The following is a 14,239-nucleotide window of genomic DNA, read 5'->3' as shown; positions in this document are numbered from 1 at the left end:
AAACAAGTGAGTGAAACAGCCTTCCTATGATTCTACCAGCCCCAGATATGAATCTTTCCAGCTGAGGCCACCAGACATCACGTAACACAAACAAGCCATCCCTGCTGTGCCCTATCTGAATTCTTGACCCACACAACCCATGAGCATAAGAAAACAGTTACTCTTTACCACTAAGTTTGGAATGGCTTGATATACAGCAACAGTAATTAGAACAGCCAATCACTTATCTTCTGAGATTCAATCTCTTCATATGTAAAATGGAGATAAAAATTTCTATCTTGTTTGGTTGTTTAGAAGTTTAAAGGAAATAATAAATTGAAACACTTAGCACAGTGCATCAGACAGTAGAGGCTCAATAAATGTTATTGTTATTTATAAATGTTATTGTTTATCATTATTGCCACAAGGTGGAAATAAAATAGAATTGCTTGGAAGTTTACATAAATATAAACATTAATGATAAATTATATTACAGGATGTTACAATACAAAATTAATCCCTGCTACATTATATTATATCAAAACATACACTTGAAAATGGAATCTTCAGCTGCCAAATAAAACTTTATATTCCTTCAATGATAAAGCAGAGATGTAAAGTTATTTTTAAAATATTTTTAAGTTCTTAAAACTTCTAAGATATTAAAATGTAGAAAAAGTGTTCTTGATTAATATTTGAATGCAGTTATTCAAACAAGGCAAAGCTCTTAAAAAGAGTCTGCTTTGTACTCTACTATGCAAAAGATAAAATTCCTTCTACTTCACTGTTCTGTGCCTACAATGAATTCAGAATCAAAGAAAAGGCTTGTTTATGATCTTAGCTACTCAGATAACATTAATTTTTACCTTAAAAAATTGTTTCATTACTAAAGGTGACATATACAAATACAGTACACAAATATTAGCTATATAACAAGGATGAATTAAGAAAATCTATACCTTAAAATTTTATAAAAAACAAACTGGCAAAAACCCTCACAAAAAAATTAATATTATTACAGAGCATTTTTTAAAACTCCAGAGCATCATTTACAATTGCTTCTTTATCTCTAACACATGTTTTCCTTACCTCTTCATTAATATCAATAATATCTCCCACTTTCAGCTCCAGTTCATCCTCATTTTGTGGAGTGTACTCAAAAAGAACTTTACACTGGCGCTTCTTGGTCTCTAAAAGAAGCAACAAAAAATTAGGTTAAAAAGATTATTTTAAAAAGGTATCTTTAGGGCCGGCCCGTGGCTCACTCGGGAGAGTGTGGTGCTGGGAACACCAAGGCCCCGGGTTCGGATCCCATATACCGATGGCCGGTTCGCTCACTGGCTGAGCGTGGTGCTCACAACACCAAGTCAAGGGTTAAGATCCCCTTACCGGTCATCTTTTAAAAAAAATAAATAAAATAAAATAAAAAATAAAATAAAAAGGTATCTTTATTTAAATACCATGTTTATAGTCATAGGACTTAGATGAATGAATAAAGACAGAACATATAAGCATTCTAAGCAGCTAACCACAATCAGTCCTTGTTGGCTTTTAATCCTGCCCCATCACTACAATGTATTTGTTCCCAAATAAATTCAACTACAAATAAGGAATAAAGCTTCCAGCAATAAAATCTATTTATATATCTGATTCCACAGATTACACAAAAGTGAAATGTCTACTGCTAATTTTGGGTTTTTTTTGGTCTTTTTCGTGACCGGCACTCAGCCAGTGAGTGCACCGACCATTCCTATATAGGATCCGAACCCGCGGCGGGAGCGTCACTGCGCTCCCAGCGCCGCACCCTCCCAAGTGCGCCACGGGCTAGGCCCTCTACTGCTAATTTTGAGACTAGAAAAAGAGACAGTAAATCACACTTTGGGCCTAACAAATTCACCATAGACAAGTCCTTCAGGCCAGGGATTTTCAGACTACTTCCTGATCAAAGTCTAGGAATACTATTTAAAATGCACTACTTTTAAGTGTCTGTGGTTAAAAAAAAAAGGGGGGGGGCCAAAATGAACAAATCTAAAATATATTTTATCTTCTTCAATAGCTCTTATTTTGTGACATAAAATCAAACTCACATAGGCAAAGATGAAAATAATTTTAATTTAGCTTTTCAAACATGTTTCATTTACTCAGAAATGATCATTTATAACCACCCAAAGCTTATGTTCTCAACTTCTTTCAGGCACTTTCAGTTCTCTGAATTGAGAACTCAGACTCACTCTCATATTTAAAAGTGAATCATTAAGCAGCTACGGGTAAATGACCAGGCACAGCTGATTAAAAGATTACTTTTTGCTACTCAAAGTGTGTTCCTCAGACCAGCAGCAAGAGTCACCTGGGAGCTTATTAGAAATGCGGTATCTCAGGCTCTACCCAAGACCTACTAGTTATGAACTGAATTGTGTCCCCTCAAAATTCAAATACTGAAGCCATAACCCCCAATGTGTATTTGGTGATAGGACCTTTTGGGAGGTAATTGGGTTAAATGAGGTCATACGGGCAGGGTCCTAATTAGATAGGACTAGTACCATTATAAAAGAGAAAAAGATCAGATAGGACTATATCTTTATAAAAGAGGAAGCGATACCAGCCCACAGCTGCCCTCCTGCCCCCTTGAACAGACATTAAAGACCATATGAGGAAACAGAAAGAGACTTTCTACAAGCCAAAGCAGAAAGGCATCACCAGAAACTAACCCTGAGAGTAACTTGATCTTGAATTTCTAAGCCTCCAAAAGTGTGGGAAAATAAATATCTATTGTTTTAGCCACCAAGTCTGTGGTATTTTGTTATGGATGGCAGCCCTAACAAAATGAACCAGAGTCTGCACAGTAACAAAATCCCTAGGTGATTCTCAATCTTGCACTAGATCCAGTTATCCTAATCTTCTCCAATTCCTTGAAAATAGCATACCCTATTCCTTCAGAGACTTAAACGTACTGTTTATTTTGCCAAGGACACTTTACTTTCATTCACCTTTGTGTGCCTTAAAACTCATCTTCAGTTTTCAACTGAGAAGACACTCTTAAATAGCTTTCTGGATTAAGTCCTCTTCCCTTGTGCTTCTATATCACCCTGTTGGCTTCTGCAGCCCACTTGTTACTGAAAACTCACCTTTTTCCTTTTCACTTATTTTCTTGTATATATCCCCACACTACTGTGGGCTAAAAAGAAATGGGCACTGGGTGTGTTAACTGCTCTTTTCCCCAGCACCAAGCACAGTACTTGACTTAAAATAGGTATCTGTCTTAGTCCGTTTGTCCTGCTGTAATGAAATACCTGACAGTGGATAATTCATAAAGAACAGAAATTTATTTCTCACAGTTCTAGAGGCTAGGAAGTCCAAGTGCTAGCAGGTTTGATGTCTGGTGACGAGGTTCCCTCCAGCCCTTTCATAAGGCACTAATCCATTCACAAGGGCAGAGCCCTCATGACTTAATCACTTCCCAAAAAGGATCCACCTCTTAATACCACCACAATGGGGATTAAGTTTCAACATGAATTTTGAAAGGAATCATTGTTCAAACCATAGCAGTATCCATTAAATGTTTTTGAATGCATTAATGAACAAACATCTAGGTCTAACCATATAACATCAATGCCAACCAATATCATCCCAAGAGTGTTTATATTCCATCAATAGCCTACCACCAACAATTCTAAGAATTTTCTTGATAATTTAAATGCACACTTAAAGAACTAACAGGACTCAAGAAGACAGGCAACATGCACAGTAAACAATTAATGATAAAACGTGAATACATAATAAGATAAAAATATTTAGTACCAACTACAAATATCTCAAAAATTATTAAAAAGGACAGGTTTGAACTGGAGCAAATGTGAAAGGCTTCAAAGAAGAAACAGTAACAGTTATACAATGAAAGGCCAACAAGATACAAAAATGTGAAATAAACACCAAAGTCCACAGTTAGATCCCTGTACTGGCCAGCTGCCCACCCCCCCATACCCCAAGAAAAAGAAGGTGGAATAGATGTGGCAGATAACCAGGGAAACAGTTTTTTTTACCAACAAAATAGGATTTAGTAATATAAGAACTCTACAAAGAGATGGCAACAAAGGAGAATCCTAAAAAGCAATCTAGATAGGCAGAATTTCACGGCATCAAATCATGATCATAACCATCTCCAAATAAATTTTTGTAAAGAAAGATACCACGTTACAGTAAAAATATCACTGGCTTGGAAGTCTGAATACTTAGATTCTAGTACAGATGACGTTACCTAGTAATTTGACCTAAATTCTCTAGGAATCAACTTCCTGAGCCATAAAATAATAGAGCTGCACTAGATAACCATTACAGTTACTTCAGCTCTGACATTCTACCGGATGTACGAAAATGTTTATCAAGACAAAAAACAAATCAAACTGACCTCCCCCAAACAACAAAAGCACATTACATGCAACCAACAGCAATGGAGAGATGCAAAACAGATGCGACAATCAAGTAAATATAAGAATTGAAATTCCCCAAATAAGTAAGAGTAACATCTCAGTTTTTCCCCCTTCCTAAAGAAATAATTTGCATCTAATTTTTTATTGTATGCTTTAAAACAAAAGAAACCAAAGAAAGTAAACGCTGACTGTAATTTTATAACTAACCTGGAGTCTGCAATAAAATTTTTCAAATATCACCTTTCATCAGATCTCAAGGTAAATTTTTAAGTAATAATTTAAAGAATAGTAGTGTTATGCAAACTGCAGGAAAACATTTCATCTCTTACACTATAGACACAGTCCCTAAGTAGTTTTGCAAATTGCTGCAGTGACTTTGAGAAAAATGTGTTCAATAATGTGTTCTTTGTAGTTAGCAATTCATAGACAAGGGGGAAATGATCTATATTATTGTAAAGAAAAATCTACTTTGTTCAGGGTGCTCTTAAAAGAAGAACATTGTTTCTACCTTGATAATTTTAGACCTCTAAAAAAAACGTGGTTTGCTTCTTTTCCATGAGTAGCAATCTTTTAAAACTGGACTTAAGGGGAATATACTATTAATTAGCACCCACCCCATGCATGTCAATTAACTTTGAACAGCCTAGTTATATTCTAACCAAGAGCTTTTTTTTTCCCCCTCTCACACTAAGCATAATTTCTTCAACGCTGTCTGCAGAATTTGCAAAGCAATTTCTCATTTTTCAAAGGAAAAAGTCACATTGGATAAAAACAGCTAGTCCCTATTATTCCCAGAAAAACGTGAGTCATTTACTCAAAAAAAAGATTAAAAATTCACAATTTCACACTTAAACAGAGTTCACTCATAAGTTGAGGTGACAGCCCATTACTGAATTCTTCCATTGATTTGACTGACAACACAGTTAAAGAAATTTTGAGATTTCTAACATTTCAAACTGCACATACAATGTCCACCTACATATATTGGACAATAAATGTTAATTTCTACAATGTATCATAACCTGTGCTAAACACACACACACACACACACACACACACACACGCAGAGTTGTTAATAAGAAAATGCATGAAATTAAGTCCATTTTTTAAAAAACTATAGCTAGTACTTTCTTATCACTAGTAACCTTCCACATAGTTTTTCAGCTCTACAAAGAAATCAATGTTTAAAAATATGTATCTTTTTTAAACCAAATTTTATAAGTAAAGCTATTTAAAATGAAGAGAATTTAAAGGAAGTAACAAAGGCAGGGACATATTTCATGCCTTTTATGTACCAGCATTGTTCTAAGTCCTTCACAAACACCTCCCCTCTCAACAACAAAACATAAAAACTTATTATCATCATTTTACCAATGATAAAACAGGACTCAGAAGTTAAATAATCTGTCAAAGACCACAGAGCTAAAATGAGGCAAAGCAAAACTTATACACACTTCTGGTATTTCACATCCAGTTTTAAGCCTTTCATCTTTCCACTGATAGCTACCTCCTTTATAGATTACAAAGTACTTTAACATAGCTCATGCAGTCTAGTCACACTGGATCCTTATTTCCCCAAAATACCATGTACTTGTTTATCTCTTCAGGTCTGCTAAAGGTCCCAATTCTAACTGGAATACTATACTCCCCAATGCTACCTCCATGTAAATGATATGTCCTACCTAAAGATGAGCTTAACAACCCTAGTGCAGAATTGCCCCTTCATTTGAAACATCAGTGCATATTATACATGACTCTAACACAGTTCTGAATAGAGTAAAACATTATGATAATGACATTTATTCAGCACTTATAATAATTACTTACCATGTTAATACCTCTAAAACGCTACGATATAATTATTACTATCATCCCTATTTTATAGTAACTTGATGTCTGCCCCTGCTTAACTGTGAGTTCTGAATCATGATCCATATACGCAGCTTCTTCTGGCAGATTTAACTGCCTACACCAATACTGTTTCTCATGGTCATACTATCCACAGATATTAAGGCATTCAGCACATTGAGTCCAAACATTTCAGAAAACTTTTTTAAATGTTTTATATTTTTTGAAAAACAAAACCAAATCGTGTGAAATTTCACACTTAGTAAGATTACTTTCCTTATTCTTTTTCTATTAAAACAGAAAATCCTTATTTTTCAAATGGAAGTCAAAGAACGGTTAAGTAGGTCATGTCTGAAAAATAAATATAAATATTCATATCAAACAGAGCTCTTAAAATTATGGTACCATTTCTCACTAGAGTATTGTTTTAATCTTTCCATCAAATGCTAAAATGAAGAGTACACCCCACTCAGAAGGTGGGAGGTAAATGCTAAAACTTCAGAGATAACAGCAAAAGGATTCCTCATCTACTTTTTGGTTGCATGGCTCTGGAAAGTATATCTTCAGGTTTTACTGCAGTATTTTAATTTACTAATTATGCTATCTACCCTAAGTGAATCATTGCTCAGTATATGCATGCACTGAAACAACACACTATATCCCACAAATATGTAAAAATAAAGTAAAAAAAGAAAAAAAAATTACTCAGTCAAAATTTTTTTATCAATTTCTTTCTCCAGTAAGCAAAGAAAATCATCAAATGTTAAGAAACAGTGATTTAGCCATTTGCTAAATGACTAAATCTTTACAAATTCTTTCTTATCCTTAGCAATTAAAAAATCAAAATATTTAAGCCATTAAATGAAAGCTTCAGGCTGTTCCAGATATTCCCTATATTGCCTATACTCCCTATATTGATATATACCATTTGATTAAGACACTCAAAATCTTAGAAAATCTTTGTTATCACTACCAGCATCATAAAGAAAGAACTCATGGAGTCAAAGGTAAATATCATGCCGGCAACATACTTATAAGTAATTCCGTAAGAGAAAAGAATTTGTATCTGTATATAAAGTCAATGTGACAAAATGTTAACAGTAAACTTAAGTGAAGGGTGTACCAAGTTCACTGCGAAACTTTTCTAGAGATTTAAAATTTTTCAAAATAAAAAAAACTTAGAACACCCTACCTCATTCATTTAAGAGACTGCACTGCAGAGGAGTCATTCCAGTGAGTCTTTTTCCCGTTATGAGTCAGAATATTTCCATGACAAAAAGCAGAGCCTGAACTAAAATGCACATTTTTAAAACAGGTATGCTATAAATATGCATAGTCAGTGGCCACAATTTGAATGTATTCAGAATTTTCACTATTTCCTTCAATAGTGACTCAAAATCAAGAGGCATACTATTTGCTACCAAACATTTTTGGGAATGAAACAATTTGTAGATTGGCATTTTGTCAACAAATTTCATATGCAACATCATTCTTTTCAGAACACATACTAGTGACCTATCAGTACCAATCTCAATGTAACTTTCATACTTATAACAATTATTAACTAGACAAAAAATCACTTCCTCTGCAGCATGTTTCCCCTAATAAGGAAAACAAAGTTAGCAAGCACTGATGTCTTCCCCCACACTTGCCAAGAGTAGATTCCATCTGGCATCAATTTCTTCCAAATGTAAACTGAAATATCTACTAATATTCTACACTGAATGTTATTTAGAGTTGTGATACAGAAAGATGTCAATTCTTTGCTTTCTAAGCATAATACTCTACCAATATCTTTGTGGCTGATTTTACAAGGATGTCAGAGTAATCTAACCGGTACCTGTTTTTGCTTTGAGAAATGTAAATTTTTTCTCTTCTCTGACTTCAGTAACTTATAGTAATCAACTCTGTCCTACAAAACACTATTCTGTGCTTGCTCTAGAAAATACCTTTTTGTTTTACCAGAGAAGTTACCATGCTTAATAAAACACGATAGCAAAAGTCTCAATGGCTTCATGATTACACAAAAAAAGCCAACACATTGGGAACTAGAGAACCATAATAACAAAATCCAGTTTACAGATATTCACCATCATACTACCTATCTGAACCTTTTTTAGTTGTTTAGACAAAATTACACACACATGCAGATTCACTTTGTCTTGGCATGCAGAGATTTAAATTAAACATTCACACTGCAGTGATTATACTATCAGCCTTTACAATGGTTTTGGTTTGTTTTTAATATTAACAGTGTTGGTTAGTAGTATCCACTACTATTTCACAATACAATGAACCACTTTTAAATAACTGATCTATTTTGTGAATTAGAGATATGATGCAAACTAACAGTAACAAAAATAAACCAGATTTACTAGACTTACAACAATACATAAATGACAGGAAAACAGGAAAGCAAAAACAACCTGCATCCTGTTTTAAATGTTAGCTGATACTAAATGACCAATTTAGTCCTTGCAGCACACACACTTTTTAAAAATATGTTATGGAGGATCTTTAGGGAAAAAGGCCTAAGCCTCCTAACACCATAATGGTTTTCCGTTTTTACAAGAAAAAGAATTACGCCCAGTGTTGTTAAGAAAAGTAACATTTACTGTGCCTTTCCTATTAGAAGACAAAATGAATAAAATTTTCATAATCTTAAAGCCTCTATTTTAGAAACTTGTCCATTCATAACTCCATAGAGTGAAAGAAAGTTGTAAAAGGATTTTACTATAGGCAGAAGTGTTAAATAACCCTTCCATGGACCTAAAAATTCTCTGAGCACAGAAATTCTATACAGAGGTTCAGCTCTGTTATTTGTCCCTCAATCTCCAAACAGTTTCTGAGTCCAGGACCGTGAGAACAGAACTGCTGAAACTGTGTCCACCTTCAAGCAGTTAGGCTAAATGCAGTATGGGTAACATATAAATATTGTCTGGACACTGCATTTTCTGGGTCTGTCTTGGTGTTGTGAAATGTGTTTCACTTTTATGAAAATCTGTTTTCATTTTATGAAACTAATCAACGGGTGACGTAACACAGAAAGTAGAGGTTACCCCAAACTTGACAGAGACAGTAGCATAGAAACCAATAGGTTAGGGCAGGCCAGTTAGCTCAGTTGGTTAGAGCATGGTGTTATAACACCAAGCTCAAGGGTTCGGATCCCCACACTGGCCAGCCACAAAAAAAAAAAAAAAAAAAAAAAGAAACCAATAGGTTAAGATATAATAGGACCCTATAAAAATCATTAATAGCATTACATTTACAATTTGAGACATGTATATAAACAAAATTTCTTTACTGCAGACTACTTAGTACAAGTTATTTACGGACCACAACTTCAAAGACACTAATCTAAGGTAAATGTGGTTAAATACTCATTTACTATTTACCAAATCACACTGGCCATGGTATTAAGTATTCAATCTCTCAAAGGACTGCAGGTCTTACTATGTTAAGATACTTGCTATCTGTTCCCGTATATGTTGTACTTCCTTATACATGTTTAATATTTTAAACTTTTTTAATAACAGTCTAAAATGGCAATATTATGTCTTTTTTACCACTTTTTCACACCAGCAGCAAAATAAAACTCTTTTAAAGAGTTTCAATGATCTTTCTGATGTCATAAGACAAACTCAAACCCATATCTGATTTCAAATGTGATGCTCTCCCTCTATGCCAAGTTGTTCTCCTAACATATTTACAAAGTACCAAATCCTTAAAAGGCACTCTTCTGGGCCATCCACCTTAAAAACAATGTTTATGTTCAAACCACTAAAGAAAAAGCAATATGAAAATCTTGAATCTATGCTAAGGATCAGCAGACATTTCAGCATCTCATTAAAATAAATGGTATTAAAATATAGTTAAAGTGTTAATCATTCAGCAGTCTGTAAGATTAATAAGAAAACAAAACCTCATATTTTAATTTATAATTCCTGTAGATGGCTGTCAGCTACTCATGCTGGAATATCAATATGTTATTAGCTGAACATGACTAAAAATTATGTTTGACTACATAGGCCAATAACTAATAACATGACAATAACTAGGAAGCTACTGCAGTCTACTACATAAGGTTGAACTTATTTCTCCTAATTTATGAAGTTATAAAATATGCTTCTATTTTGATAAATTTAAGCAGAAAAGGAATTAATTTACATACTCTTCTTGATGTTTTTGGTTTGTGGATGTGGCTGAATTCCTCCAGCTGGAAGCCCATAGGTGCTTATTCGTTGTACAAGACTTGCTACATTCCCATGCCTTTCACGTTTCATGGGCAAATTGTCATCCTTGGATTCTGTCTCTCTTTTAATTTCCTATAAAAGGAGAAATCAGTAGAGGGGCGAATAAAGTTATACTTTATTTAAATGATCAAATATAAAATATCAAAATCAGCTATAATAATTACTATATAAATCATGATATTCAACTTTTTGCTCTGCCCAAATACATTTGAAGAATGCTACACACTTTAATAACAGTGACTCATTATAAGTCTTATTAGAACTGGAGATGAAGGTAAAAGAAAGGGAGGCTGACATCCCACTCTTCACTCCCTGTCCCCACACACAAAGAAACACTGAGATACACAGATAAATAACTGTAAGTCAGGGGTGGGCAAACTTTTCCCATAAAGAGCCAGATGGTAAATATTTCACAATTTGCAGTACATACAATCTTTGTTGCAACAATCAATACCGCCATGTACAGTGTAAACGTAATCATACACCTAAATGAATGAACATTAGCTATGTTCCAATAAAATGTTATTCACAGGCACTAAAATTTTAATTTCATATAATTTTTACATGTCATGAAATAATGTTTTTTGGTTTTTCCAACCATTTATAAAGTTCTTAGCTAGCATTCTTAGATCATGGACCTTACAAAAGCCGGTGGTATTCAGATTTGTCCCATAGGTTGCAGGGGGATGGCTCCTGTCCTAAGTCATAGATATAACAGAAGATAAGTGAACCATCATGGAAAAAAGTATGAAATTTTACTGGAAGACATGAGAGAAGACAAATGAAAATAAAGTTATGCCACGTTCAGTGACTAAAAACTCAGCATCATGAATATATCAATTCTGCCTAAAACTCGTTTAACAATGCAATAAAATTCAAACTAATATTTCAAAGATTTTAAGTAGCAATTTAATGAACTGTTTCGAAATTATGTAGAAGAACAAAAGATCGATAACAGCCGAAATACTTCAAGGAAAATAAGGTGGGGGACTTTTTTTAACCAAGATATAAAGAAAAACTATGATAGAATAAATTAGAGTGGTACTAGCATAAAAACAAACATACTGATAAATCAAGAAAAACAGGAAGTCCATAAACAAACTTAATTTATAACAGAAAATGTGAGGAAACATGGATTCTTAAAATACGTGGTACTTGGAAAACTAATGTTCCATATTTAAGGGGTAGAGAATAAAATTGGATTCCTATCTCACACATTTGATATTAAAATTAACAATTTATGTTCCTTAAACGTAACCATGAAACATAAATAAATAAATAAAAACACTAACTGGAAGATATTTTCCACAAATATGAGTATAGTTAACAAACATTTGTATCCCAACTACATAAAATCATTGATATTAGAGTCCTGGATAAATAACCTTGTGTAATGGGAACGCAAACTGTAATGTTTTCAAAAGAATCAGAGACAGACTATGTACTTGTTTTAGTATAATCAAATCACCATTAAAAATCAGTCTGCTTGGGACCAAAATGTAAACAGAAAAACTAAATAATTGAAAAGCTGAATTAATACTATTCCTTAATGAAACTTGGTTGAATACACACTGAGGTAAATTTATATTTGTACTACTTGGAATAATATTGCGTTTCTGCTTGTTAGTATTATGATAAGTGTTCATCACTCATTACTGTCATAAACTTTTACTGAGCACCTGCTAGTACCACACAGGGGCTGTATACACAAACAAGAGAGACTATGTCTTCTGCTCTTATAGCGCTGTATGCATTACAGAAGAATACAAAAAATAATTAGGCAGTTAAAATTCAGTGTAATAAATATCCAAAAACTGGAAACAACCCAAATATTCAACAGTTAAATTAAGGAACAATTGCATACTACTCAGCAATAAAAAGAAATTCCTGATACACAAAAACACCTATAAATTTCAAATTCTGATTGAAAGACACAAAATGAGTACAGTATAAAAGGGTACTTCAAAAAATTCACGAAAAAATGAAGTTAAAAGATAATACAAATCCTTCCATAAACATATAAAATTCTAGAAAATGCAAACTAATCTACAGACAAAAAGCAAATCAGTGGTTTCCTGGGGCCAGGGCCAGAGAGAGAGAGATGGACAATCAAGGGACACAAGGTCCCTTTTCCGGGTTAATTTAAATGTTCTATATCTTCACAGTGCCAATGGTTTCATAGTTGTATGCAATTGTCAAAACTCACTGAATCTTACACTTTAAATGGATGCAGTTTATTGTACATGAATTATACCTCATAAGGTAATTTTTTAAAAAAATTTTGATATGTACTCTAAATAGAAAGCACCAGATGTCTAACACAGGAAGTTCACCTAATATAAACTCAGTAGTGGTTAGGCGAATCAGGATGACTTCCAAGAAAAAGAAGATGATATAATAAGACTCCCTAAGCCAGGATTGAGAATCTGAGCTATATTATAAAGACGATGGGACACTGCTAAATTTTAAAAGGTAGAAAACATTATTCCATGCAGTATGAAAGAATAAGTGGAAAGAGGCAGGACTAGAGGCAAGCACACCAGGTGAGAGCTGAATGTGCCCCAAGTTGTAATAGTAACAGAGCAGACAAATTTTGATTCAGAAAATATTGAAGATAATTAATTTTCATAATTAGTGATCTTGGTAATTAATAAGATATGACCTAAGAAGAAAGAGTCAAAGATGACGCTCAAGTCCTAACTTACACAACTGCTCATATGATGTTGCCATTCACTAAGAAAGGAAATGTATCAAGAAAGACAACATGCCACAGTAGGAGAAAATATCTGCAAAAGACATACACGATAAAAGACTGTTATTCAAAATACAGAAAAACTCTTAAAACTTAACAATAAGAAAAGCAAACAGTCCAATTAAAAAATGGGCAAAAGATATTAAAAAATTCCTGTGACCCCTCTTATTCTCCACTGTGGCACAAAAATGATAGGGGAGACATGCTTTGCCTCTGCCACCAAAAGACTATCACTAAACTTTTGGTACTCTTTGTGACTAAAAATTCAACAGGTATATCACTAAAATGTAAACTCCAGGACAGAAGGAATTTTGTTTTATTGTATTTCCAGTGCCTAGAATAGTAACACGTTGTGGGCATTAAAATATTTAGTAAACAACTAGTAAAAACAGAAAAGCATGAGACAGTTATATAACACTCTAAACCCAGAAATAAACCCAACCAAATAGAGAAATTCTGTATATGACAAAGAAATCATTTGAAATCAGTACGCAAAAGATGCATTCTTCATTAAATGACATTGGCACTAGCTAGACCTATGAAAAAATTAAGCTTGATGTCTTATATCGAAGCAAAACCCAGCTGGTCCAAAAACTGGATTATAAAAAATAAAGTAACAACAGTACCAGGAGAAAATGTGGATGAGCATTTCTTCATAACTTGGGAGTAAGGAGATTGATGTCTTGACTTCCTACGCATGATATAAAACCAAGAACCTTGACAGAAAATAATGACAGCTCTGACTATAAATCAAGTATTTGTACGGCAAGTCACCATAAAAAAGTAAAGAAGTTGAAAACAAAAAAAATCACAATAAAAAGTATCAATGGGTTTATTATTTCAAGAACTTCTTCATATCATTAAGAAACAGGTCAACATCTTTTTTTTAACGAGCAAAATTTCATGAACAGGCAATTCACAAAAGAAATAGAAATAAACATTAAATACATGAAGATGAGAACCTCATAAAATCTATTTTT

The 14,239-nt window shown here is 33.6% G+C and overlaps 1 protein-coding gene across 1 annotated transcript in view; it reads right to left on the bottom strand.

Annotated features, from left to right (window-relative positions):
* The window catches only part of CD2AP (CD2 associated protein), a 121,849-nt gene that overhangs the window by 73,200 nt on the left and 34,410 nt on the right, over window positions 1–14,239 (bottom strand). Inside the window, exons 3-4 of the mRNA XM_063097193.1 lie at window positions 10,426–10,579; window positions 1,069–1,169 (exon numbers count right to left, since the gene is read on the bottom strand). Coding sequence (XP_062953263.1) covers window positions 1,069–1,169; window positions 10,426–10,579 — 255 coding nt within the window. The remainder of the gene's footprint in view (window positions 1–1,068; window positions 1,170–10,425; window positions 10,580–14,239) is intronic.

Source organism: Cynocephalus volans, chromosome 5, assembly GCF_027409185.1.
Source record: "Cynocephalus volans isolate mCynVol1 chromosome 5, mCynVol1.pri, whole genome shotgun sequence".
Lineage (NCBI taxonomy): Eukaryota > Metazoa > Chordata > Mammalia > Dermoptera > Cynocephalidae > Cynocephalus > Cynocephalus volans.
This window is presented reverse-complemented; position numbering and strand designations above follow the sequence as displayed.